Source organism: Citrus clementina, unplaced genomic scaffold (assembly GCF_000493195.1).
Source record: "Citrus clementina cultivar Clemenules unplaced genomic scaffold, Citrus_clementina_v1.0 scaffold_8, whole genome shotgun sequence".
Classification (NCBI taxonomy): Eukaryota; Viridiplantae; Streptophyta; class Magnoliopsida; order Sapindales; family Rutaceae; genus Citrus; species Citrus x clementina.
In genome coordinates this window covers 21951360-21978036 of record NW_006262022.1, presented here as the reverse complement: position 1 = coordinate 21978036, position 26677 = coordinate 21951360, and the positions used below count along the sequence as shown (strand labels likewise).

The following is a 26677-nucleotide window of genomic DNA, read 5'->3' as shown; positions in this document are numbered from 1 at the left end:
AATTTCGGAGATTAAAAAAAAAAAAGAAGGCTATGTTCCCCACTCACCTTTGCCCGTCCATGACCGTTGATAATGAAATACTACTAGTGTTTATTTTCAAGTGCTCTAATGGACCATAATACCCCTCATCGGTTGCCCCCTCCCGTAGCTTAAAACTCGAGGGTATTTATGTAATTCCACGTCCTCGACGCGGGAGATTCCGTGGTCCTCTCTGACTTGCGCATTATGTATATATATATACGAACGAACGAATCAATCATCATCATCATCGTTTCATAAAGAGAGTGCCACCAACTTGGGGTGGAGCCGTGGAGGCCACCCCCCCCCCCCCCCCAATTTTCGTTCCCACTCCAAAAGAACCCAATAATATTATTTAATCAATTGATAATAACAATGATATTTGCAAAATTGGTCACGTGACCCCCGCCCGCGATCACGTGATCACCCTTGAGTTTGACCGTCCCGTCATTAATTTCGCATTTTGCACCATCATCATGGATTAAAGCCTAATTTATGACTTTATTGATCATCTAGTTTTGATTAGTCGTACAAATGATATACTTTTGTTTGGCATTTTAAAGCCACAACACGGTTTGGTAATTTGAGTTGTTTTTCACTCATATAAAAGCGGATTTTGACTTTACTTAGTATAGTTTTTTTTTTAAATAGAATTTATTGAAATAAAAGTCTTTATTATTAAAATTTTTATAAGTAGAGTTTTTATTATACTGAAAAGGCATTTAAATTCCAATACTTTTAATTTTATAAGTTATAAATATTTTAAATAATACAACACTTAATTTGCTAACAATAGTTCTTCCACTACTATCTATATAGTTCATCAAAAAAAAATTCTTCTAATTTAAATTTAGATAATCACATGCCATGAATTTAACTTAAGGTGTGTAATTAGGCATATCGAGCTTTTTATGAGATTGTGGATGCTTGGCTCAAATAAGGCTACCACTGGATATAGAGAGAGAGAGAGAGAGAGAGAGAGAGAGAGAGAGAGAGAGAAATCATGTACAACTTCATCAGGACTTAATGGATATGGTCAGCTTGGAGTATCTACAAAATGTACACATTTTTTGGAATCTTCCAGAAGAAGGTTATAGAAGAATCAAGTCTCCATGCCGCCAGTCCTCAATTGGCGGGGCCGCGCGTAATGTGCTGTTCGATCAAATGCCCCATAAACAAAGTAACCCGCGGGTACAAAATGCATTCACAGAGTAATTGAGTTACGCATCTAAGTAAGAGGCATTTTATCGAATATCTAACAAAACTTTATAAAATTAAATTAATTATTTTCCATCAAATTACCCTACTACAAACAAATACTTTTGTTTGTCTATGATCAATATTTCATATTGATTTTTATGAAATATTTTTTATGCACTTTCCTTCTTTATTTATTTCTTGATCAAATTGCTGATTTGACTGTTGTAAAAGCTCAATCAACGATAAATAATAGAAGATGAAGGACTAGACTCGTTCACTTGGTTTATCAATGTTTAGTTTTCATTATCTTAAAACATATAATTGGTGGTGGATATAAACCCAGTCGTGCCATCTTATCATTTTTTTTCCACGGACTAATAATGAACTACAAAATAATTATGATCATTACTAATAGGGTCATCATCATAACTCCCCTCACTATTGTCCTAGTTTAATTATCTTTGAAAAAGATGACAATAATAATTTAATAATATGACTCTTATTTCTCTCTCTCTCTTTTTTTTTATAAAAAAAAAATCGAATTTTAAACCATATATCTAGGTCTAATTGTGTCATTTATCAATTATGGCTCTTCAGTCTTAACACTAGAGCAGTAGTCATCTTATGGCGTCCATTATTTGTATCAATAATAATAATAATAATAGAAGTTATAGACTTCTTAATGTTCCATGCCACCACTAATTATGTTGAATTGCATTCAAAAGTCAATATACAACAAAAGAAGTAAATTTTGAATTCACTTCATCAGTCTGTCTAATCATTTTATTACTTCAAGATATGTTGCACCCATCAAAATTGTCGGAGCATAGTACTGGTTAAAATCGGCTGTCTATTTAATAAATAAATAAATAAATTGGTTGTTTAAGCAAACACTGAATATCTACCCAAAAAAAAAAAAAAAAATCCTAATTTTCCTAAAAGAAATGAATCCTAATTTGTATAACTATAAATATTCAATAATAACATAGAGTAAAAATTGTAAGCTCCAACGAGTGTTTGCTTTTAGTTATCAAATTTCAATTGTTCATTTTGTAAACCATGTGGTAGTAAAAAACATGAATCATGAAATATTAGAAGAGTTCATCGTTTTTTTTTTCATTATAAGTATTTGGAATTTTGGAGAACAATGATAATTTTTATTCTAACCAAATTCAATCGAATTTGACTTTTTTTATTGATTTAAATTATAATTGGATTTCAATTAGTGATTGAATCAGAGTGGACCCAATATTATAACAAATACAATATACGATGGATTTAACTTACGAATTTGAATCATTAAACACCTAACTCTTTATTCAAATAAAATTAAAATTGTAAACCCCGTAATATAAACGTTGCTATGAAAGCAATAGATCATGGATCAATTCCCCTTCACAGAGGGATCAATTCCTGTACACACCAACCTTTATCTTGTATGGGTTGAATAGAACAAAAGGGGGGAAAATCTCAATATATGCTTCTTGAATTACTAATAATTGACAAATATTGACGCAAACTTAACCTAAATTAGTCATGTTATAGCAAAATTTGAGTGAAAACTACAGATATTCAGAGGAGACGTGTATGTGAAGCCAACTCTATGACAAGCCAATATTTCGCTTTCTACGTAAATAAGAAGGCTAAAACATAGCATATAAATTGAAAAATTAAATTCATGCTTAATTATGTTCATTAAATTATCCAGTTCATACTTAACTATCCTAATTAAATCATCCACATGGCTAAGAAAACAAAAGAACCCATATAATAATATAAATTACACACATTCACGTACAATTAAAATACAAAACCGCTCTCCTTCAAATCTCCGCCGAAAAAAAAAAGAAAAAAACCAAACAAACAAACAAAAAAACAAAAAAGTAGACAAAATCTAGAAAAGAAAAAAGAAAAACAAATAAATGTCATCCATCCATGCAGCAACGCAGCAACAGCAGCAAGCCTAACGTTAAGTTGACCAAAATCTTTCCGATAAACTCATTATTTTAATTATAAAAAAAACTCCTCCATTAAATCTGAAAATATTAATCACACCCCCGCCCCATTACCACCTCCTTTTTCATTTTGTCACCACCTCCTCTTTCTCTCACTTTCTGCTCTGCCCCCCCACTCGCACCAAAACCCTAAGGAAAGAAAGATAAACTTCCAATCCTGTGACCCGACCCGATTGATCTCCGGATCTGATCCATACCAAAACATAGCACAGGTTGAAAAGTGTGAGCTTTTTTTTTTTAATATTTTTATAAGGGGAAAAAAAAATTCATTGTTGTGTAGTGTGGTGGTGTTGTGGTACTTGGGGGAGAGTGGAGGAGGTGGAAATAGTGGTTGTTAGAAATGTACAAGAACCAGCTGCAGGAGCTGGCGCAGAGGAGCTGCTTTAATCTCCCCTCCTACACGTGCATTCGGGAAGGTCCTGACCACGCGCCCAGATTCAAGGCCACCGTTAACTTCAACGGCGAGATCTTCGAGAGCCCTCACTACTGTTCTACTCTCCGTCAGGCCGAACACTCCGCCGCCGAAGTCGCTCTCAGCTCCCTCTCCCACCGTGGTCCCTCCCCTTCCCTCGCCGCCAGGATTCTGGTCTGTTGATGTTCTCTCTCTCTCTATCCTTCTTCTTCATTTCTCTTCTTAGCTGATCACTAAAATTGACCAATAGAATTCAGCTAAATCTTGCTGACGATCAATCACATCAGTTGGTTAACTTTTGATCGCCGGTGAGTGGATTCGCTGGGAAACGACGAAAATGCCCCTGGATGGATTTGTGTGTGCTTGCGGTTGCATATTTGAGTGGGATTTTCTCTTGACTTGGGTGACGACGATAATGTGATTCGTTTTTATTTAATCATTTATTTCGAATATATAATAAACAATGGGAAAATGGGAAGTTTCTGGCCGAGAGAAGTAAGAGTAGGATTGAGTGTTTACTAAAAGCTAAAGCACTAATCTTTGATTTGTTTGTCGTTTTATCTGGAAACCAGCTGTACTTGCGTTTCTGATGACTCTCTGCTTGTTTACTAACTTTAACTTCATCTGCTAGGGGTATTTGGGTCATAAGATATTCTTGAGCCACCCTACGATTGCTTCTGCGGTCATCTAGTTTTGTTGACGTGATGTCAATTGGTTTTTGTGTGTTCAGGATGAGACGGGGGTGTACAAGAACCTGTTACAGGAAATTGCACAAAGAGTTGGAGCTCCATTGCCGCAATATACAACAATCAGGTCGGGCCTCGGACACCTGCCCGTTTTTACTGGGATCGTAGAGTTGGCTGGGATAGCATTTACAGGGGAACCTGCCAAGAACAAGAAGCAAGCTGAGAAGAATGCAGCTATGGCAGCGTGGACATCTCTAAAACAATGTAAGTTTCAGTCTTAAGCTTTCTTGTTGATGAACCGTCTGTGTGATGGAATATAATAATTGAACTGAGGTAAGCCTCAGTCCCAAACTACACGAACCCTCTTCCTCCAATGTCCTCTGTGTAGAATCATATCGTTTTTTAATGTTCACAAACTAAGACTTCAAATTTATGGAGTGCATAACTAGTATATATGTTATACAGCTGTGTTTCACAAGGCTAGCGGCTGGCCTAACCATTATTTACGTTTTGGTGAGCTCGTTAGTCAGATATTAGCTTACCATTCTCCACATTCTCTGTAAACAATTTGCAGAATATTTGTTTAAATTTTTCATTGAGCAGTGTCTGAAATATCTGCCCGGGAACTCCTATCCTGAAGGTCAATTACTTTTCTTTTTTGGTCTTTCCCAGTGGCAAAAGAAACTGCAAGTTCTTCATCTGAGCCAGAGACTAATGATGAGTTAGAACAGATTACAATAGCGCGAGCCTTATTGAATTATCGCCTAAAGGAAAAGATGGCCATGGCGAGCACTCTTGATTCCCCAATCCCATTTGCAAGAAAGTTCCCAGTTCAGAACACTAGACCAACAAGCCCACAGCCTCCCCTTGCTACTACATCAAAAATTCTTCCCTTGTTCTGCCCTAAGACAGCGTCTCGACACAGACCAACATCGACTGGAACAAATGAAAAACCTGCACAGCCACAACCGTATGGCTCAGAAGGACGTGTTGTTCGACCTCAGAAATTCCCTGCTGCTGGAGCTGCTCCCTATGTTCCTATCCGACAATATAGGACTTCTTGTCGTGGCATTGCACCACCAGTGACAGTAAGAACTACAGTGCCTTGTTTCTCAGCACCTCCACACCCACCACCATCTGCTCTTCCACCTCAGATGATGCGGGCTCCAGCTGTACGAATAGCTCCTTCTGTCACTGTTAGACAGGCTGTGCCTGTATATGCTGCTCCCCCAGTTCATAGAGATGATTCTCTGACTGTTCGCAAAGAAGATCCTCCGACCACTCCTGCTCCTGCTCAAAAAGTAGATTCTTGGACTGTTTTTCCTCCTGCCATTCTAAAAGATCTTCCAACTGTTACCGCAGCTGCCATTCAGAAAGAAGATACTCCAACTGTTACTCCGGCCATTCAGAAACAAGATTGTCTAACTGTTGCTAGTCCTGTTGTTCAGAAAGAAAATCCCCCAATTGTTGTTGCTTCTGCTGTCCAGAAAGGATATCCTCCAAATTCTACTGCTCCTTCCCCACAGGAAATACTGTCACAAGTAGAGAAAAGAGAGAACACAATCCTGAACATAGAAGAAACTGAGGCAGCATGCAGCTTGGGACAACTTAAAATATAAATAGTTTTAGGGGTGTGAACAGGAGAAAAAAAATCAAGGTTTTTGTGCTGGGATTATGTTCATTTTGTTATCACCTCTCATCTTATGATATGAGTGTTTGTATTTTGCCCTTGTTTGCCAATTTTTTTTTTTTTTTTTCAGTTTTCTTAGAAGAAACAGTTGCTGCAGGCTATATATTAGAGTATCCGAAGATCCATATATATCCTAGCAATTCTGGAGCAGCAGTGTTTGACTCATTTGGCCAGATTCTACCCCCTTGCACTTGTTCATATTCCGTTTTAAGTTGTGTCGCAGTTGGCGGGATTGGTTATTAGCTTTCTCTTTTAATGTTCCCGGTACAATTTTCGGGTTTGGTAAACACGCGGACAGACATCTGCTCATGCGGAGTGATTAGAAATTTAATTTTGTACTAAATTTGAACCTTCTGGGATTAGAAAAAATATGCAGCTTCTCATGATGAGCTATAGGGACAAGGGTCTGATTATGCCACTCGATCCAAGAATTTGTCCTCAAATTTCTTACTGTTGGTGAGAGGAAATCTTGAGATGAGTTGGGTCTTATCTTACTTGAAACAAATGAAGCTATAAACAAAACAAGAAATTTGTGAGAGAATTCTCTTTCACGGAAAGTAATTGTAACACCCAATCGGCCATGACCCCCCGCCCACGTGTTTCCCAAGAAAATGGATTGTGCTCTCTCTCTCAAATCTCAATCTATGAGAAATTGGAGCACTCAGCCTCTGAAAATTGACCACTACCAGAGTGAGAGGTGCTCGAGTTAATTTTATGTATTGCGTGAGATAATGCTGAGTTCATCATTATGTTATAAATAAAATTTTTGATTAATCGATACGCAGACTTTGAGAAAATTATGTTATTAATTAGTAGGTGATTAATCAAATCCTAGCACATCACAAGTGGGGTTACCTTATTTCCCGCACCACATACATCTTCATCCATTCAGAGTCTTTGTTTTAGCTTGATTGCCCATTGGATTTATGGGCCACAGGGCCAGCGCTTTCACTATCAGCAAGCTAAAACCTTCAAAACAGGCCAGTGTTTAGGCCCCATCTTCAATAGCCGCACTTCCAAACACATTCACTTGATTGCTACTCTCTGGAAAGCACAATCCTTTTCAATCCGATAAATGAACATGAATCTCCATCAAGTTTTCAAGCTTCGTGCTCTTCAACTTCTTCTCTTAATCAAAGTTATTAGTCCAAATGGACGCTTTGATTTTAATATCTTTCTGCAGTTGTGATGAAAGAAAATTAATGGCTGTCGTGTAATTTTGGAACTACTGAACTTGGTCAGAAATATTCCTAATTTAGAGTGTCACAAAATATTGATCATAGACCAAACAGTCCTTTTCATGTTGGTTTAAAGGATTAGTTTAACAACCAATTCTATGCATCTTTTCGGAGTTTGAAACCCAGAGATAGATTTTTGGTTTCCATTATTTATTAGGTAGGTAGAAAGAACGCATCTACCGCTGGACATTATTTATGATTTCAGAACTCTTCTTGTTCTTGCATTATCTTTCTGTTAACTTTCTTGCAAAATCCATTTATTACAACATGAATATAATTATATATATTTTAAAAATTTTACTGTTTTATATTATTTTTTTTAATTCAAATTGTTGTGATTTTATTGGGGACAGGCAATAATGCAGTGTGTAAGCTACAATCGATTTTATAAATTTTTTGTTATTCGTCTCCCAATTTCTCATTTCTGATTCTCAACTTATGATATATTATTATTCAACCCCTTAAATTAAAATAAAATTGAGAGTATCAATACTAAAAAAAATTCAAAATTTCAAAATTTTCAACGTAAAATAAAGGTACAATGTTGTTACCGACAACGCTGTATTATTGACATTTTCTGAGATTAGTCCTAAGAAAAAAAAAATTATCTAATCACGAGGTTTTAAAGTTAATGATGATACAAAAGTCCTGATTTCTACAAATAGGAGGAACAAAAATTGAAGTGTGAGGAGGAATTATGGAGCCTTATCAGCACTTAACTAGTGTGTGGTCATTTCCATTCATTAATTGCCTTTGAAACTACATCTTGTCCTCCATCTCTTATACCTTTTTGTCCATTGATGGACATGCAATAGATCAGATCCAGGCAAAGGTTGTTGAAATTTATCTGATTCTGAACTTCATAATTCATGTTTGGCTAAGCCGCTAAGGTTACGTTGGAGTTGATCTATGGTGAAATATGAGTCTCGGTTACACACGCAAAGTGAAAAATTATAAAAAAAATTCATTATAACTTTGATCGTATGGTTACGAAGAGATGCTCTACCTGAGAACGGTTTATAAATAATCGGACCCTCTATGTTATGTTTCTTTTCAATGGGTAAACTTCAATTTACCCCCTATTTAAAATGATAATTCCTTTTTCTATTTTTGAAAGTGTGAATATATTAATTTCATCCCATTTACTGTTAAGAAGATTAAAAACAAAATTATCAAAGTGCCCCTTATTTGCTATCTCATCTTCTAAACGAAAATAGAAGATAAATTAAAATTTTCACACTTATTAAAAAATAAATTAGACATTGCCACTCCAGTTGAGGATGAATTAAAATTTATCCCCTCTTCATGTAGGATGTGGTTAAATTTCTCTTCATTTTTACCATACTGTTACATCAACTGCCAATAGTACTCATGGTCAAATTTCTGTTTGATTCTGCTTCAGAGCCATACCCATACTGTACAGCAGACTTTGGGTCATAAATTTCTTCATAAGAAACAAGAATTTATTGCTGAACAGAGATGAAGAGGCAAACAAGGACAAGAAGTCCACCAAAATCATTTAATACAACATCCATCGCCCCAAGATAACCAAGAAACAGTAACCTATTTGAAATAAAAACTTCAAGAGAAGTGTAAAAAAAAAATTTTAAAGAAAGAAAAACATTTGTAACATGTTAAATCTAGTGTTTAATGTTACTAGTATGGCATTCCGTGTTACTTTATAGTAGCGCCAGTGTTGCATTTTTTAGTTCATGTCTTGTACAAGGAAGGAGCTAATTTCAATTTTTTGACTCACTCTTATTTTATTTATTTCACATGAGGGGAGAGGCCAGCAAGAGCTTAAGCTTAAGAATGCTGCAAAAATACCAGCAGAAGTGCATGCTAAGCTTAACCCACCAAATGGCACAAATGGTAGATTGTCATATACAAGTGGTAGTTAATAAGTTAATGATGGCTACTAAGTTTGAAAAACTATTGTGCATTGATAGGTAATAGGGGGATATGGTATGGGGGTGACCCAACTCTCTTCCAATTGACTGGTTTTGCTTGAGCAACACCCCTAACCACCGAGAAAGTGCCGGGTCATCTTTATCCATTTGTGAGTAAAAGCTTTATGGTGAAAACAACAGAGCATGGAGAGTGAAATGATGTAAAAAGGAGACACCCCCGTCAATATAATAATAAGTGTGCCCAACAAGCAAAGCTCATGGACGAGAGGCAAACACTTCAAGATCTAGAAAGAGTCAAAGAGAGAGAGAAGCAATTTTCAAAAATCATCTTTTATCATTTAACTTCAAACTATTAAATAAGGTGAACGTAACTTCTTTCCATTCCTGTAAGAAGGGGTTCAGGTCCGGAATGCATTAACGAGTGTACTCAACGTATTCTGATTCTAAATATCTGTAATTGAAAAAAAAAAAACTACTAATATTATAAATATGTTCTATAAATAAATTGTTATATTATCAAACGGTTGTGGCTCAGTTGACGACGCAAGCTGTATAAGTGGAAAGAGTTTTTAGGTTCGATCTTCACTAAACACATTATTTAAGAGAGGTAAGGAGTTTTAACTGTGATTGCACTCTGAATTTAAATTAGTCGGTGCCCAATACAGTAGTCAGAAAACTGGATGATTTAAACCCAAAAAAAATTGTTATATTGATTAAAAGACAAAATAAGGGGCCAAATGGTCACATTGTTGATGTTGCATGACTTGGGGGTGGGGTCGAGTCTCCACTTCAACGACACCAACCCTCAAAGCAAAGCCACGCCAGCATTCTATTGATTTACGCAACGATGCATTTGTGTTTTTATGTTTTTTGTTTTCTTAATTATTTAAAAAAGAAAATTATTTTGGGGATATGTATGGAGACGGCCCAGACAAGAAGGGCCCACATGATTGGACCTCAATGGGGCCCAAAGGGATTAAGGAAGCACTGGCATTATTCCTTTCCTATGACAAAAGCAATGGCTCATGGCTAAAGCAAGATAGTAACCCTCCACCACCCATATAAGCATTAGCCATTAGCAAATCAGCATTACCAATTTTCAATAACAAGAAGCCAAAAGAATATATCAAAAGTGAAAATAAATACAAGAGGGGGACAAAGTGGAAGAATGTTAATCCCATCACCTAAAGTTTTGAAAAGAAAAGCAAAAAAAAAAAAATATACCCATTTGACTTTGTTATAGCTCATCATATATCCTTGATTGTCCTACATTTATTTTATATATATTGATTAGGAAATATGTAAGATCTATGTCATGCATAGACAATCTTTTTGTGTATGATGTTTCTTTCTCCATCATGTTGGAAATTTGTGCTTTGGGTGAAGATCCATGAATATGTTGTTGTAGTTAAACTTGTCGTATTAAGAATAAAAAATTAATGTTAAGTTATACCTTCATCTTTATATAATAGCGTAAATGATATTAATAGGCCTTTAGCTTAGTAAGAGAATATTTACTTCTATTTAAGCCCAATAAAATAATTATGAGATTTAATTTCATTCCTTAATTATAACATAATTGAATGGAGGAAGTCTTCTTCCTTGTGAAATATGAGTGGAATAGGTATTCTTCGAATATTAGTGAGGGTTAAAATATGGACTGCTTCATAAGATTAGTGTAAACTAGTCCCTTACGAAATATAAGTATAGTATGCGTCTCTCGAATATTAGTGCGGGTTTTAGTGACAGTAAAAATGTTGACTGCTTCACAAGATTAATGTAAACTAACCCAAGTTGTAGTGTGATGTAATATCAGTCATAGTCGTTGAAATATATCTATAATAAAAAAAAGCATAAATGATACCTCATTTAAAATTCTAAATTACATTATTATTAGGATCAAATAGTAGAATAAAACTAAAAACAGTCGTCGTATCTGAAGCTAAATTATATTTTTCTTTTAGTATTGTATAGTAGTATCCTAAATAAAATCTTGATAAATTTCTAACTCTTAATATATGTTAGTAGTAAAAATTGATAAATAGAAACAAACAACCCAATTCTTTTTAATCACTTCAAACAGACAAAATTCACTCAAACAAACAGTAAAGTTAATGGGTTAAAAAAAAAAAAAAGAGAGAGACAAATTGGTGTTAGAAAGCTTGAAGGTTATGTTTCCATATGAGACAAATCAAAGGGAATGAGTGGATACAGGCCATTTGTCACAAAAGCAGATGATGGACTCAAAATGAAAATTAGGTACACATCAAGAATATACTCTCTCCTCCTTTCTTTTCATGTCTGTAATGTGACAGAGAGAGAGAGAAGAGAGAAGGGGGGGTTGTGTCTGAACTGATAAATACACAATAATGCCGACAGCACCAAATATGGAGCATGAAAATGCTTCTCTCTCTTTCAATTGTTGAAAGTCAATTTCATTGCTTTTGTTTTCTGCAATATATATCTTTTTTTATTTTTTATTTTATTTTTGTTGCCACATACTTTTTAACTCATTGCCATGCTTAAGAAAGAAAAGTCATTGTTTCAAGATTGTAAAAATCTTTTTCTGTTGAAAATGGATTAATACCATGCTCTCCATTATCAAATCCAAACAAAGATTTGTTCCAATCATATATACCAATGTACACAACATTAATAACATACCCACTTACCTACTTCCACTACTTCAAGATCAAAAATACCAAATTAATCACATATTTGATTACTTTCATTACTAGGAAAAAAAAAAAAAAAACACTCATTGACATAACATGATAACTAATTTGTGCACTTCAATCTTTTTTTTTTTTTTTTTTTTTTTGCTTTAGGTAAATGAACTTTGTCTTCTATTAAAGAAGTGGTTCGGTTACTTGACTGAATTATTTTTCAAAGTGATCTTTGTTTTATTATGGCAAATGGCTCAAATGATTATGCATGGTTTTATTTTACGATATGAATCTTAACCTTACTTAAAATCTTTCTCGTCAAAGAATACAGTTAGTTTACTAACTTTAGAACAATATTACATAATTGTTTGATTACTTATGGGTTATGGCCCGTTTCTTCTAATATCTTTTTGTATTTTAATAACAGTGTATACTCTTTTTTATTCAATTGGTGAACCTCAGAGATGTAGTGACCCTTGATCATAATATTATAATATTAAAAAAATTGATTATTTACACTAACGTTTTCTACATAACTATGATTATTTTTCCTCTAATATAAGGTGAAAGCGACAATGCAGGTTGTTATTATTCGAAAATTATTGCATGATTTGAAGTTTTTGAATATAATATCATATATTAGTGAAAATAAACAGATATTATTTGCATAGTATTCAACATTTTTTTTTTCTTTGATGAATTGGTTAAAGTTGCTAAAGCAATTCTTGATATACACTCATCTTGACAAGACATCTCTTTCTTTACTGCCTATTGGATTTGGGGTGACATTCTTCACCTCAAATAAACTACTTTAAGAAAATTGGAGAGCTCATACCTTCGTAAGTGGACTCAATTTCACACAATCATTACAATATTTTTCTTCTTTTTTTTTTTTATTGAATCGTATTATATAATACACAATCATTGTAGCAAAAAGATTAATTTCAACCCGGTGCGCCCAACAATAATTCTTTAATCTTTGTTACTTTTTTTTTATTGTTGCTTGCTTGTTAATTTATGTGATTTAGCACCCTGATTGTTGCATCTCAGACGATTTAATTATATATAAAAAAGAAAAAAGAAAAAAGAAAAATTGGTGCCCATAAGTTGTCCAATGTGAGAAAAGCTTCAATTTAAGTCAAATAGATATTATTTTATCTTAAACTAAGCATTAAGAATAATATTAAGATATTTGTGCAGCTTGAGCATTTGTGGTCAGCACGTGATGTTGCTTTTTGCGCATGCCAAAAGCCGCTGAAAATGTCACTCACATCTGAGCCACATTGGAGTTCAAATGTTTTTCCAAAGATTTTAAAAAATTAAAATAAGATTCTTTTTGTCTATTCATTTTAATTCATGATATTGTAATGTACGATTATTCGTATTAAAGTGAGTATACGGTGTATGTATTTTGGAGTATTCAGAAGTACTTTCTTTGTAAAAGTTTTTTTTTTTTAATACTTAGAGGAATTGGATTTTATTTTTTTAATAAAAAAACCTCAATGAGTCACCCAAGCCATTGTTTGGTAAATAATAACAACATACCGGAGATGAATGAGTTCGTGTACCCAATTATGCTGTAATTCTAATGATTCAAAGTCTCTCCTGGGTCTTTGACTCTTTCTAAAATTATGAATAAAAATAAAAGAGAACAAAGCAGGCAACATTGGAATTGAGGTTAAATCAGGGTTGTTATAGCATGGCTCGAGTGTCTTAGCTTGCTTTAGGCCATGTATGCATACTAAAATAAAAGAGATTGAGTATATGTTTAGCTTCAATGGAGAGAAGCGTTTAGGTAAGAAGCTCGAGCTTTAACGAATGTATGAGTTATTAATCAAACAATAATATTATACTTATTCAGTTGAGATAGTTAATTTACATACCAACTGATGTGATAAACGACGTGTCATTGTTTAATTAACTTAAAAATAATAGTTATCCAAATGGTAATGACACATCAGGTTGTATATAAACTAAGTATCCGAACTAAGTATGAAAATTAAGTGAATACACTTAATAATATTTTATTTATTTATTTATTTATTTGTGGTAGAAGTGGGTAAATTTGAAATAAAATTTAATTTTTTAACTTTTTAAAATTCAAATATAAGTGATCAATCAAATGACGTTGTTCTAAAATCACTTGTTGGAACCTTTTGGACAATACGTCACGACATTTTTCATTTGAGTGATGTTTTTTTCCATCTCACAAAAACTCTTAATAAACTCATTTATGCTGCGTTTCCTTTTTGGATTGGAGTGGGAATCCTGAGAAGTGAGAATCCTTGGATTAGGAGTGTGGAGTGGGAGTGAGAGTAGGGTGTTTACTTAGACTAAATGAAAGTATGGAATTGTCAATCAGAATCCTAATTATTTGTTTACTTTATCTTGGATTGAGAGTAAATTGTTTTAAATTATAATTTTATCCTTATGTACAGAATTATAATTTGTAATTAAAAAATTAATAAAAAATATATTTGGAAAATAAAATAAATATTTTATTATATTTATAAATTAATAATAATTACTAATATTCTTAATTATGTAAATCATAATTTTTTATTAATTTTAATTTAAATTATGTGAATAAAAATTATTAATAATAGCAACACAAATGAAATATTGTTATTGATAATATAGTACAAAATTAATATTTTTTTAGAATAAAATATTTATTATTATTAAATAAATAAATAAATAATATTTATTAAAATTAATGTTTAATATTATTAATTTAAATATATTATTTATTTATTTTTATTTTATTAAATTTAATAAAATAAATATGATATAATTATTATTTTTAATAAATATGATATTATTTATTTTATTAAATATGATATTATTTATTTTATTAAATATGATATTATTTATTTTATTAAATATTATTTATTTATTTTATTAAATATTATTTATTTATTTATTTTTATAAAGATAAAATGGAAAGAGGAGAGAGTGGATTCCTACTCCCACCTCCCCCCATGGGAGTGGGAATCCCACTCCCCACTCCAAATTTGGGTGGGACCCACGGATTCCCACTCCCACTCTCTCCTTTTTTAAGCTAAGTAAACATTGGAGTGGGAGGAATCCACACTCCACACTCCCACTCCAGAAAGTAAACACTGCCTTACTAGTTAATTATAAAAATATTCCTAAAAAAATTATTTTTCAAAAACCCAACATATCATCTTTTCATTTTCTCTCTCTCTCTCAACGATCTTCATCAAAATAAGGATTTTCTAGAATATTAGTTTCCATTATATCCCTATATCATGTAATGCTCGAGTTCAATCCTTAACTAAGTGAGCTTTAAAGAGTAATAATGAAAATGTTGTATGGTTGGATCCTTTGCCAGCTGAAGTCAAAACTATATTTACAAATTTGATCTAATGAAATCATCACTTTCCTTCTCAAAAAAAAAAAAAAATTAAATAATTTTCTTCTCTATAAAATTTTAATCCAATTCATCTCACAATATGAATTCATTTGAGCATTTTTCATGTTATTAATAACCTTTTTTAGATCATTTCACTTCATTTCATTTCTCAAAAAAATCTCACATGATCTTGACTTTCTCTCTCTAAAACGAAGTTAAAATTCACCCTTTCGATAAATTTTTTAAGTTCATTACACTTTCCTAAGTGAATTGCTAAAATTTATATTTCAGTTTAGATCATTTCTCACAATCTAAAATTATTTAAGCATCTTGCATGCAAGTTCAAATACTTTTTCTACAATTAATTAAAGGGTGAGTCTATTTAAACCCATATTTATACTCCTTACACCTATTTTATATCACAAAAATATCCTCATATATAATTACGAAACCATCCTCTTTTAATTTCTTATCTCTCTTGCATCCGACTTTGTGTATATTTTCTCATTAAATTGATTTTGGTTAAGGTAGAAAAATGCTATTCCATGAAATTATATAATTTATTAATAGCTAATTCAATTATAGATGCTATTGAAATTAAAAATAATCTCTTGGTTACCATAAGAAAATTGATTTTTTCCATAAAACAATTATGAACTACCATTCCTTTCCAGTCCAAAATATTTGCAGGTGAACCAATATTTTTCAAGGCACCAGTTTCATATTTTAAAAATGTTTGCAATTGATCAACTCATTAATTTTCCTGTTGGGGTGAAAAAAAAAATGTATCAAAATAGTTACCATTATAACTTCTATCCATTCTTGTATTATGGAAGATATTTGCTATATTTATTATTTTTTGGGTTAGATTGGGGATATAATTTTTTTTTGTCCCCACTCCAAAAGTACTAGAATTTTGGGCAAAATTCTTACTGGTTGCTGCAATTTCATATTTCGTTTATTCTTGTGTGGAAGCATTTTTTGGAAGCAAATGCATAAGAGAAGAAGATAAACGAAGAATGATTAGTTTTGGAACATGAGAGGGTTTGTTGAGTAAAAATGGATGTTTTCAATTGTAGTGATGGGTGTATAAAGAAGAAGAGTTTAAAGAGTAAAAAATTGGGTTCAAATATCCTCAACCTTAATTAAATTATAAATGAAATCCCTGTATATTTAACCGCAATGAAGAATGAAGATGGGGTTTGGAATTGTAAAAATAAAAAAATACGGGGTTTTAGAAGATATTTAATGGGGGCGGTCGGAGCTCAACTCATATTATATTTCAGTATAAATACGCGTTTAGAGCCTATATCACCGACCAGTGGAGGTGAGCGCCGCCCCCGCAAGAATTTCCAATTAATAAATAAAAATAACAATTAAAGAAAATAAACAAAAAATATAAAAAGCAATTTGAGGATAGAGATAGCATTTTGGCTTTTTTTTTGTTAATTACTACTGTATGTGCACGAATAATATAAAGTAAATAAATAAAATAATGGTAATTAGTTGGTCCGGAATTAAGAAACCGCCTTGATACTATTATTTTATTATTCAAAAAAAGCATTACGCAAAGGACTGGTGGCCCCCTCTATTTAGGCTTTAGAATTGTCCCTGTTCCGCTAGAAGAATCTCGAGACTGCCACTCTTTTACTTCTTTCTTTATATATATATATATATATATATTTTTTTTTTATTATTTTTTTTAACTTTTTGATCGAGGAATATTCTTTTATCTTTTGGTCTAATGAAACCCCAATTTAGAAATTAATACAACTCCATGTCCTATATGATAACATAAAAAAGAAAAAAGAAATTGTTCGCTCTTCAAAAAGCAACATGTTGGTTGTCGTATGTTGTCTCTGTAGTTCTCAATAGATAAATTATTGGGATATTATTATTTTTTATCTTCTCCTATCTTGATATATTATTTTATTACTTAAAATTATCTGATAATTATTTTTTCTCACTTTATATTTTAGTGTTTTTCCTTTTACAATCAAAACATTAAAGTTCAATTTTTTTTTACAAAATTTATAATTTAAGTTTATTTTATCTCTAAATTATATAAGTGTAATTTAACCCTCTAAATTAAAAAAAAATTACGAAATCACATATATACAAAGGAGTAATTCTTTTATCAATTGGTTATATTACGTATCTAAAATACTTAATTGATAAAATTATAAATATAATACATTGTAAAATTCTGAAATCATTGAATATATTGGAATTCTTAAAATATCCCAATGACATCAATAATTTATTAATGGAGTCAACATTTGGTGATAAAATGATAAAAACTAAAACATTAAGTAGAAAAAAATTTGTCAGAAAACTTTAGTAATATATAAAAAAATATTAAGTGATAAAACGATGATATATTCTAAAATTATTTTTAAGTTGTTTCACCTATAGGGGTTCAGTTATGTTACAACAGTGGTATGATACCACTGTTACTTTCAGCCATTAAATCTTATTAATGCAACTGTACACCTATAATTGCAACTGTGGTACCATACCACCGTTGCAACATAGTTTTGCCCCACCTGTAAATGCATAATAGCTTTTTAGAATTAGAAAACTCATTTTACTAATGGGAATACGAGAAAACTCTCCTCATATAAGTATAGTGAAGAGTTTACATTTGATTTTCATTGTTACATTCTAAAGTCTTTTCTCGTTGTAATCATTTTGATAAATGTCATAATTTCCACACAAAAAAAATTAAATATTTTTTTAATTACTAGAAATTAATCATTTTATGACTTCAATTTTTCTGAGAAAACAGTTAGATTTTTTTTTTTTACAAATTTTTAAAAATTTAATTTTACATTTTAGTTGATAATATTAGCCTGTTAGGTTATAGAGAATTCGTGATTTTGACCTCAAAAAACGTACTCTAGAGTCTAGGGTATCATGTCAGAGTCCTCCTTAGCCGATGATCTTGATGGCCCTCTCCCGCTCATCCCATCTGATGATCATGATCATGATTCATCAATGTATTAATTGGGCTAATTTGTCATTTCGCATCAACCATAGGGATAAGGTCGTAAAAGCGCCGAAGAAGATTATAAAGAAACCCAACCCTCTGCTAAGGAAGTTTGTCGGAATGCGTGCGATTGCAATTGCATTTGCAAATCAAAAAATACTCTCTATTTTTATTCCCTCACCCCATTACTGTTTCAAGCTCATAGCACTCACTGACTCTCTCTTTGAGAAAAACAAAAAAGCAAAATAAGCAAACCCATTCAGAATCTTTTTCATTTTTCTTCACTCACTCATGCTTAGGGTTTTTTCATTTTCATTTTCTTTTACGATTCATTAATCAGCTTCTTTGCTGTAATGTCACAGCCCAGTACTGCTCTCTTTCTTGTGAGAGAGCTTCAAGATCAAAATGGGTTCTGTGATTTTGAGCTCCTTCAGCTGAAAATCTAGGATTTTTTTCTTTGTTCTTTCTTAAAGGGTTTGGTCTAATTGGAAGCAATAAAATTGGCAGGGAAAAAGAAAAAAAAAAACGAGTTCTTTAGTGTTCAGAGCTTGATCAGCAACCAATAACCGCAAGGGTTTCATTAAAATACAGACTTTTTGTTTGTTGTTGTTGATTATAAGCTCTCTTCAAGAACCCATCATCATTCATTTGGCTTATTTGGCTTTGAGAGTCTTTACACTTAAGACCAAAGAATCTTCTTTTAAGCATCACCAGTTTTGTAACTCTCTGTCTCTCTGTCTCTGTCTCTGTCTCTCTCTCTCTCTCTTAACACATCACAAACGACGGACTTTACTAAGAAGACAAGGATATTTAAGCTCCCTAATCCCAAAACAAGCAGCACCTAGTTTGCTTTTTTTCAAGACTCAATTTTAGCACACAGACAGACCCATCTGGTTAAATCTCTTGTGGGCTTGTCGTTGGATTTGCCAAAAAAAAGTAATGGCTATGGTGATTCAGCAGCAGCAGCAGCAGCAAAGAGAGAGCAGTAGTGGGAGTATCAACAAGCACCAGCTTGATAATGGGAAGTATGTTCGTTACACGGCGGAGCAAGTGGAAGCTCTCGAGAGAGTCTATTCTGAGTGCCCCAAGCCCAGTTCTTTGCGTAGGCAACAGCTGATCCGTGAGTGCCCCATTCTTTCCAACATAGAGCCTAAACAGATCAAAGTTTGGTTTCAAAGATCGAAGGTAGATTTTTCGTTTTTTTTCTAGCTTTCGATTTTGATTTTCTCGTACTTGATGAGATTGTATCGATATGATTGCGTTAGAAGTGCTATCGATTGGCTGAAGATTTTGTTGACGAAGAATTGTGCATGTGGGAAGAAAGATTGGATTTTTTGAATTGGGATTTGAATAGAATTTTAGCTGTTGTTTTGATTCGTATGTGAATAGATTTATTCGGGGCTTGATTTGTTTTGGGTTCAAAGGCTTGCATTTGGTTGTTCAGGTGTCGAGAGAAGCAGAGGAAAGAGGCTTCAAGACTCCAGACAGTGAATAGGAAATTAACAGCTATGAATAAACTGTTGATGGAGGAGAATGATCGGCTGCAGAAACAGGTGTCGCAGTTGGTGTGTGAAAATGGGTATATGAAGCAGCAATTGCGTACAGTGAGTGTATTCTCTTCTCTCTCTATTCTAATGTTTTCTTGTTTTCCTGGTGTGCAAATGCAGAATGTGCTTCCACATAATTGCAATTGGGTTGATTATTTGGTGTTTGTTGCCTAGCCATCTAAATTTTACATTTGGTTCTGGGGTGACACAATATTATTGATCACACTGGAAGATCAGTCTTTAAAGCAAATATATGCATAATCTTGGGAATTATATGATTGCTTCACTTAATTTCCTTGCACAGTTCTTTGCAACCAAGTTAACCCCTTTGCCTTTTGCTTTGGATTGTTTGTCCTTCTTTTTCTCTTTTTCTTTTTAAATTATTTTTTCTGTTTCACATTTGACATTTCAAGAATATTCATAGCTCATTGCAGTTTTTCAGGCTACCGACTTAGTGTTGCTATTTGCCCTGCTAAAAAATCAAGTGCTTCCTTTTGTTCTTTTGTCAATTTTTGATCTGACTTCTATTTCTTAATTGATATTTCTGCAGGCACCTGCGACTACTGATGCGAGCTGTGACTCTGTGGTGACCACTCCTCAGCATTCACTGAGAGATGCCAATAACCCTGCTGGGTAATCTTAAAAGCTGTGCCCACAAATATCTAATCTTCCTCTCCAACTTGAACTTAGATTTTTTGTCCTTGTTTTTTGCAGACTCCTTTCTATTGCAGAGGAGACCTTGGCAGAGTTCCTTTCAAAGGCTACAGGAACTGCTGTCGATTGGGTCCAGATGCCTGGGATGAAGGTTGTTTATGCGAATATATATGAATTTTATGTGTTTCTGTAATTTGCTAGATTTTGGTCATGTAGAACGTATCTCTCCTTGCAAATCAGAAGTGAATCTGAGCTGTTTATATAATGTCTTGTCAGCCTGGTCCGGATTCGGTTGGGATCTTTGCCATTTCACAAAGTTGCAGTGGAGTGGCAGCTCGAGCTTGCGGTCTCGTAAGTTTAGAACCTACTAAGGTAAGAATACACATGACAATGAAGATGGTGAAGTGTTACCATCATTTCTTGCATTTTATGAGGCAATGTAATTGAGCTATTTTACAAAAATTTTGACAGATTGCAGAGATCCTTAAAGATCGTCCATCTTGGTTTCGGGATTGCCGGAGCCTTGAAGTTTTCACAATGTTTCCTGCTGGGAATGCTGGAACAATTGAACTTTTGTACACACAGGTGAATGAGAATGGTCAGAAGTGTTCATATCTTCTGTTATTTTTTTGGGTATTTATCTTCCCTTTGAAAGTGATATTGATAATCAAAAGTGCTTCAGGCATATGCTCCAACTACTCTTGCTCCTGCACGGGATTTCTGGACTCTAAGATACACTACAACTTTAGACAATGGGAGTCTTGTGGTATGCATTTTGCTGGATTCATATCTTTTCCTATTGTTGTGTCTTACCAGTATATTTGACATTGTTGATCAGCACCCTTGATGTGGCATCTTGTACATGGGCTTGTTTGAACCATCTTTTGGTGGGTTCTGTGCTTAGTTAATTATGGTTACATCTTCATCAGCTACCCCTTGACCCATCGGTTTAAGCTAGGTAGCACCCAACAATGGAATCAAAGATCTATCATGTCTCCTTACGTGCAAAGCACGTGGATCACAAAAACACAAATGCAACTGAACATAAGAGTAACACTGATACAAGCACTAACTATAATTTCATTTGCATGTCATGGGGTTTGATTCACTTGGTTATATTTGCTTTGTTTTGATGCTAATCTCGTACTATTTATGCATTTAGCATGCCTTTTGGCCATCCTGTTATCGTGCCTATGATAATTCAGACTGTTTGGTTTCGCAGATTATACCATACTTGTTCATGTTTTCCAAACATCATGTGATTCATAATAGTTCTAAATGGTGGAGATCTAATGAGAAGTGCTAATTTTATCTTTCTGTTGTCAACTTTACAAGGTCTGTGAGAGGTCTCTTTCTGGTTCTGGTGCTGGACCAAATCCAGCATCAGCTGCTCAGTTTGTGAGAGCTGAAATGCTCCCTAGTGGTTGTCTGATTCGTCCTTGTGATGGTGGAGGGTCAATTATCCATATTGTCGACCACCTTAATCTTGAGGTTAGCCTTGGCTAATGTTTGATCATTTGGTTAAATCGAACTGTTTGTTGGATGGCATTCAAGTTATCTTTTTTTAGGCATGGAGTGTGCCAGAGGTGCTGCGGCCACTTTATGAATCATCAAAAGTAGTGGCTCAGAGAATGACTATTGCGGTGAGTAGATTTACTCTGTTCCTGAGAAAGAGGGCATGCTAGATGGATTAGCATTCTTTAAGCAATTCCTGTGTTACAAGTGGCTATTTCCTTATATTGGTTGAAGTTGTCTTTTGAGTATGTGGCTGGTTTCCGCTATGGCCATTCCTGATTGAATAATTTTTTTTGAAGGCGCTGCGTTATGTCAGGCAAATAGCTCAGGAGACAAGTGGCGAGGTAGTATATGGGCTGGGCAGGCAGCCGGCTGTTCTCAGAACTTTTAGCCAAAGACTAAGCAGGTACTGTATGGTCAGCTTGGTTTTTGTTATGGTTGTAGTTGTACAACATCCATATTTGTATTTGTTCATGTATATCTACTATGAAGTTTTAGAATTTAGTTCTTTATTGTAATATTTCTTATGTCCTTTTCTTTTTTGTCCCCCCTTTTCCCCTTGTAGAGGCTTCAATGATGCTGTCAATGGGTTTAATGATGATGGTTGGTCGTTGATGACCTGTGATGGTGCTGAAGATGTGATAATTGCAGTTAATTCAACTAAGAGTTTGAGCACTACCTCTAATCCTACTAATTCCCTTGCATTCCTTGGAGGTATTCTCTGCGCAAAGGCCTCGATGCTTCTCCAAGTAAGTTTTAAATCTTCATTACAAGTTCAAAACAATCTTCTATTTCTTATTTTTTATTTTTTCTCTAGTGCATTCTTATTCTCTACTTCAGGAACATTTCAGCATGATGGAAATGTTATATTGCCTGAAAATTTTAATGTAGGTGGGGTTCCCTTGACTTAATTTTTTAATGCATTGGATCTACTCAATCCAATGATAGATGGATGTGGACTTAAATGCTAATATTTTACTTTAAATCCACACCATTGGATTGGGTAGTTTCAATGGATGGAAAATTACATCATCATTTAAAGTAAAAAAATGAAGTCAAGGGCAGTAGATATAGGCTTAGAAATTTACCTGAGCATTCTATAATTTTTTCACCTCCCTGCTAGTGGATGATTAACATTGAAAATAATATGGTTGTGTATTAGTTAATGGAAAAGTGTACTCTGTTTTATTTCATGCTGATGTGCTGAATGGAACACATGATTCTCCAATCACATTCGGATATTTGATGAACTGTTAATTGTGAATCTGGTTTCCATCAGGCTTGTTTGTTCCAGATAATGTTCTTTTCTATCTTGTCTTGGGGTGTAAAAATGACAGAATTGTGAATATTTCCTTTCTCCTGCCAGAATGTTCCTCCTGCATTGCTTGTCCGCTTCCTGCGGGAGCATCGGTCTGAGTGGGCTGATTTCAATGTTGATGCCTATTCTGCCGCGTCGTTGAAAGCTGGTTCCTATGCTTATCCTGGAATGAGGCCTACGAGGTTTACTGGGAGCCAAATAATTATGCCACTTGGCCACACAATTGAGCATGAAGAGGTCTGTCATTGAATAGTCTTCTGCCCTTCCTTCTTAAGGATTATAATAACAAGGAGAATTTGACAGTTGTGTGCTATGTTCATATCAAATGTATGTTTTACAGTATAATTATTCTTAGCTGTTCGACACTAATAATTTCTATTTCTGATTTTTTCAGTTGCTTGAAGTTATTCGACTGGAGGGGCATTCTCTTGCACAAGAAGACGCTTTCGTATCAAGGGACATTCATCTACTTCAGGTGAATTTGTCTCTTGTTATATAATTTTTTCTGTCAAATTTTCAGAGTGTGTGTGTGTGTAATTTTGAGTTAAAAGGGCCCTAATTTCATTTACTATTCTGTAATTGCTTTTTATTTTGGTCAGATATGCAGCGGGGTTGATGAAAATGCCGTGGGAGCATGTTCTGAACTTGTCTTTGCTCCTATTGATGAGATGTTTCCAGATGATGGTCCATTGTTGCCCTCTGGTTTCCGCATTATCCCATTGGATTCAAAAACAGTTGGGTTTAACTTCACTGCACTTGACTTGAACCTTTCATATCTTTTTCGCAGTATTGGTGCTTGTGTTAATAAATAATAAGCTTCGCATATTCCTGAAGAATAAAACATATCTGCCTTAGTTGAAACTTTTGGCTTCCTTTGTTTAACTAAGTGAAATTTATATTGTTAAAATTGCTACTGTGCATTTACATCAGTTTGAGGAGTTGTGGCAGAAAGAGTTTTGCTCATTTGACTCAAACATTAGCTTAATATTTGAAATTGGTTAACATGTGGGTACAAAATTTGTAGTTGTAGACTCTTGCTTGATTTCATACTATTGTCATCTACCTCAACATGCTAATGCTGTGTTATACAGCCTGATACACCGGATACGTTGACCGCACATAGAACCCTAGATCTGACATCCAGTCTTGAAGTTGGCCCGGCAACGAACCCCGCTGCAGGAGATTCTTCATCGTGCCATCACACCCGATCAGTATTGACTATTGCTTTCCAGTTCCCTTTTGAGAGCAATCTACAAGATAATGTAGCAACCATGGCACGTCAGTATGTCCGTAGTGTAATTTCATCTGTTCAGAGGGTGGCCATGGCCATATGTCCGTCAGGATTGAGCCCAACTTTGGGACCAAAGCTTTCGCCGGGCTCTCCAGAAGCGCTTACACTAGCTCACTGGATCTGCCAGAGCTATAGGTAAGTTCTGAATCAATCCCCCCACCCCAATTTCATGATAAATATTCAATGAATTAGATGCATGTAGTTGGCTTCCATAGTCTGGACAAGGTCAATTTCAGTTGCAAAAGAGAGTTGAAAATGTAATATTGAGTTCATAATCTTGATTAGACATGGTCAAGCTATCTTCTGTCACACCATAACAAGAAACTTTCAAGTGAAATATCATATAACAGTTCTTACTGATTTGTTTTCAATTGGACTATTTTCTATCAAATCCAAACTGATAAGCTGTTAATTGAAACGTGTTCTTGTTGATTTAATGAACCAGCTCGATTAGCATTTTTGTGTGAGTTGCTAATATTTCCTTTTTCATCTTTTGCAGTTATCATTTGGGGGCAGAATTGTTGAGATCTGATTCTGTTGGTGGTGACTCAGTGTTGAAAAATCTTTGGCAGCATTCAGATGCTATATTGTGTTGTTCATTAAAGGTACCTTTACAGTTTCATCAAAGATAACGATATATCACGTATTAAAAATGTTTCTGAAAATTCTCCTCTAATATTCAGATACCATTGACACTGTCTGATACCAAGAGGTGTGTGTATTATATTTTTTCTAATGCATCTTCGTTGATGCTGCAGTCAATGCCAGTTTTCATCTTTGCAAACCAAGCTGGCCTTGACATGCTGGAGACAACTCTAGTGGCTCTACAAGATATCACACTGGATAAGATCTTCGATGAATCTGGGCGCAAGGCATTGTGTGCTGATTTTGCCAAGTTGATGCAACAGGTAACTTACATATTACTAGTGTGTATTCTTCTTAAACTTCTTTGTTTAAAGAGAGGAAAACCACAAAAAGATGTGAAGGTTGATTGTGAATTTCAAGCAGCTGAAATTTCTGACATTTTTATCAGGGATTTACCTACTTGCCGGCTGGCATCTGTATGTCGACAATGGGCCGACATGTCTCATACGAACAAGCCGTTGCATGGAAAGTTCTTGCTCCTGAAGATAACACTGTCCACTGTCTTGCTTTCTCTTTCATAAACTGGTCTTTTGTGTGAACATTTTAATTTATTTATCCAACGCCTTTTGCCCCAGTATAAATATGAAAATGCCAAAAATTTCTAGAAAAAAAATTTTGTGCTATTTAAATCCCAGCCTAAGGTTTGCATTATATTAATTTAATTGAATTGTTGTTTAGTTCGGCCATACTTTCTTTTTGTAGCTCGTTTTTTTTATACTTTGGAACTTGGGAACTGATGCTTAACTGGTCTTTGTAATCACTTCCAGAGAAGCTTTAGGGTTCCGGGCTCACTATTATTTTGATTCTTTGCAAATCCCACTTTCCGTACATATCAAAAGTATTTGATATTTAAGTTTGGCCACAGTAACTTGCTCATGGTCGTGGACCTTTATTTTTTATGGTACGTGTGAATTTTGAAATTAATGAGGCCTTTGAAATTTCGCCTTGTTAACAGTTACATCACCATTGCATTGAAATTAATGGGGAGGCTTTTTTTATTATGGAAGGAGCTTGTTATCTTATATGATATCTTATATATGATGGTGTCAGAAGTAAGAAATATGATTCTTTCGAGTCGTTTCATAAATTGTGAAAATATAAGGTAATAAAATTATATTATTTTTATAATTATTAAATTTTTATATTGTAAAAGAGTTATGATTTTTATATTATCAAGATAATTAGAGCCCCTCTGGTATTGGAGAAATTTTAAAATATATTTATTGTATACAATTAATTAATGCATGAATAACATGTGTAATTGAGTTTAATATAATTACTGTTTGCGTTTATAAAATAAATGTATACATGTAATGATATTATTTATTTATTATATGAGTGACATGGTATAATAAATGTATTTTAAAATTTCTCCTGACATTGTTATATTGTTGTTTCACGTATGATTTTTTTTTTTTTTTTTTGGGGTTTGAGCGGCAGCAGTTAAGTTGTTAAAACATTAAACGGTTAATTAATTGTTTACGAGAACATTGTTTTTAAGAGTTTG

General features: G+C 33.8%; 2 protein-coding genes across 4 annotated transcripts; both read left to right on the top strand.

Moving 5' to 3' along the window:
- Positions 1–3255: 3255 nt before the first annotated feature.
- On the top strand, positions 3256–6194 carry LOC18035137 (double-stranded RNA-binding protein 2). Of its 2 annotated transcripts, XM_006424503.2 has the most exons (4): positions 3256–3819; positions 4376–4595; positions 5004–5988; positions 6092–6194. In XM_006424503.2, the coding sequence occupies exons 1-3, from the start codon at positions 3574–3576 to the stop codon at positions 5948–5950; spliced, it is 1413 nt and encodes a 470-aa protein (XP_006424566.1). In that variant the 5' UTR covers positions 3256–3573; the 3' UTR covers positions 5951–5988; positions 6092–6194. The 2 variants fall into 2 exon arrangements, with proteins under 2 accessions (XP_006424566.1, XP_024034846.1); XM_024179078.1 differs by having other exon boundaries at positions 5004–6194.
- Positions 6195–18319: 12125 nt separating this feature from the next.
- On the top strand, positions 18320–26049 carry LOC18035301 (homeobox-leucine zipper protein REVOLUTA). 2 transcript variants are annotated; one of them, XM_024178904.1, is made up of 18 exons: positions 18320–19385; positions 19625–19804; positions 20298–20380; positions 20462–20552; positions 20678–20773; positions 20873–20986; positions 21084–21167; positions 21737–21892; positions 21970–22044; positions 22216–22322; positions 22482–22665; positions 23283–23471; positions 23629–23709; positions 23834–23968; positions 24326–24660; positions 25025–25130; positions 25284–25433; positions 25559–26049. In XM_024178904.1, exons 1-18 carry the CDS (start codon positions 19140–19142, stop codon positions 25706–25708), a joined length of 2562 nt encoding a protein of 853 aa, XP_024034672.1. In that variant the 5' UTR covers positions 18320–19139; the 3' UTR covers positions 25709–26049. The 2 variants fall into 2 exon arrangements, with proteins under 2 accessions (XP_024034672.1, XP_024034673.1); XM_024178905.1 differs by having other exon boundaries at positions 19645–19804; positions 25559–26048.
- The last annotated feature ends 628 nt before the right edge of the window (positions 26050–26677 follow it).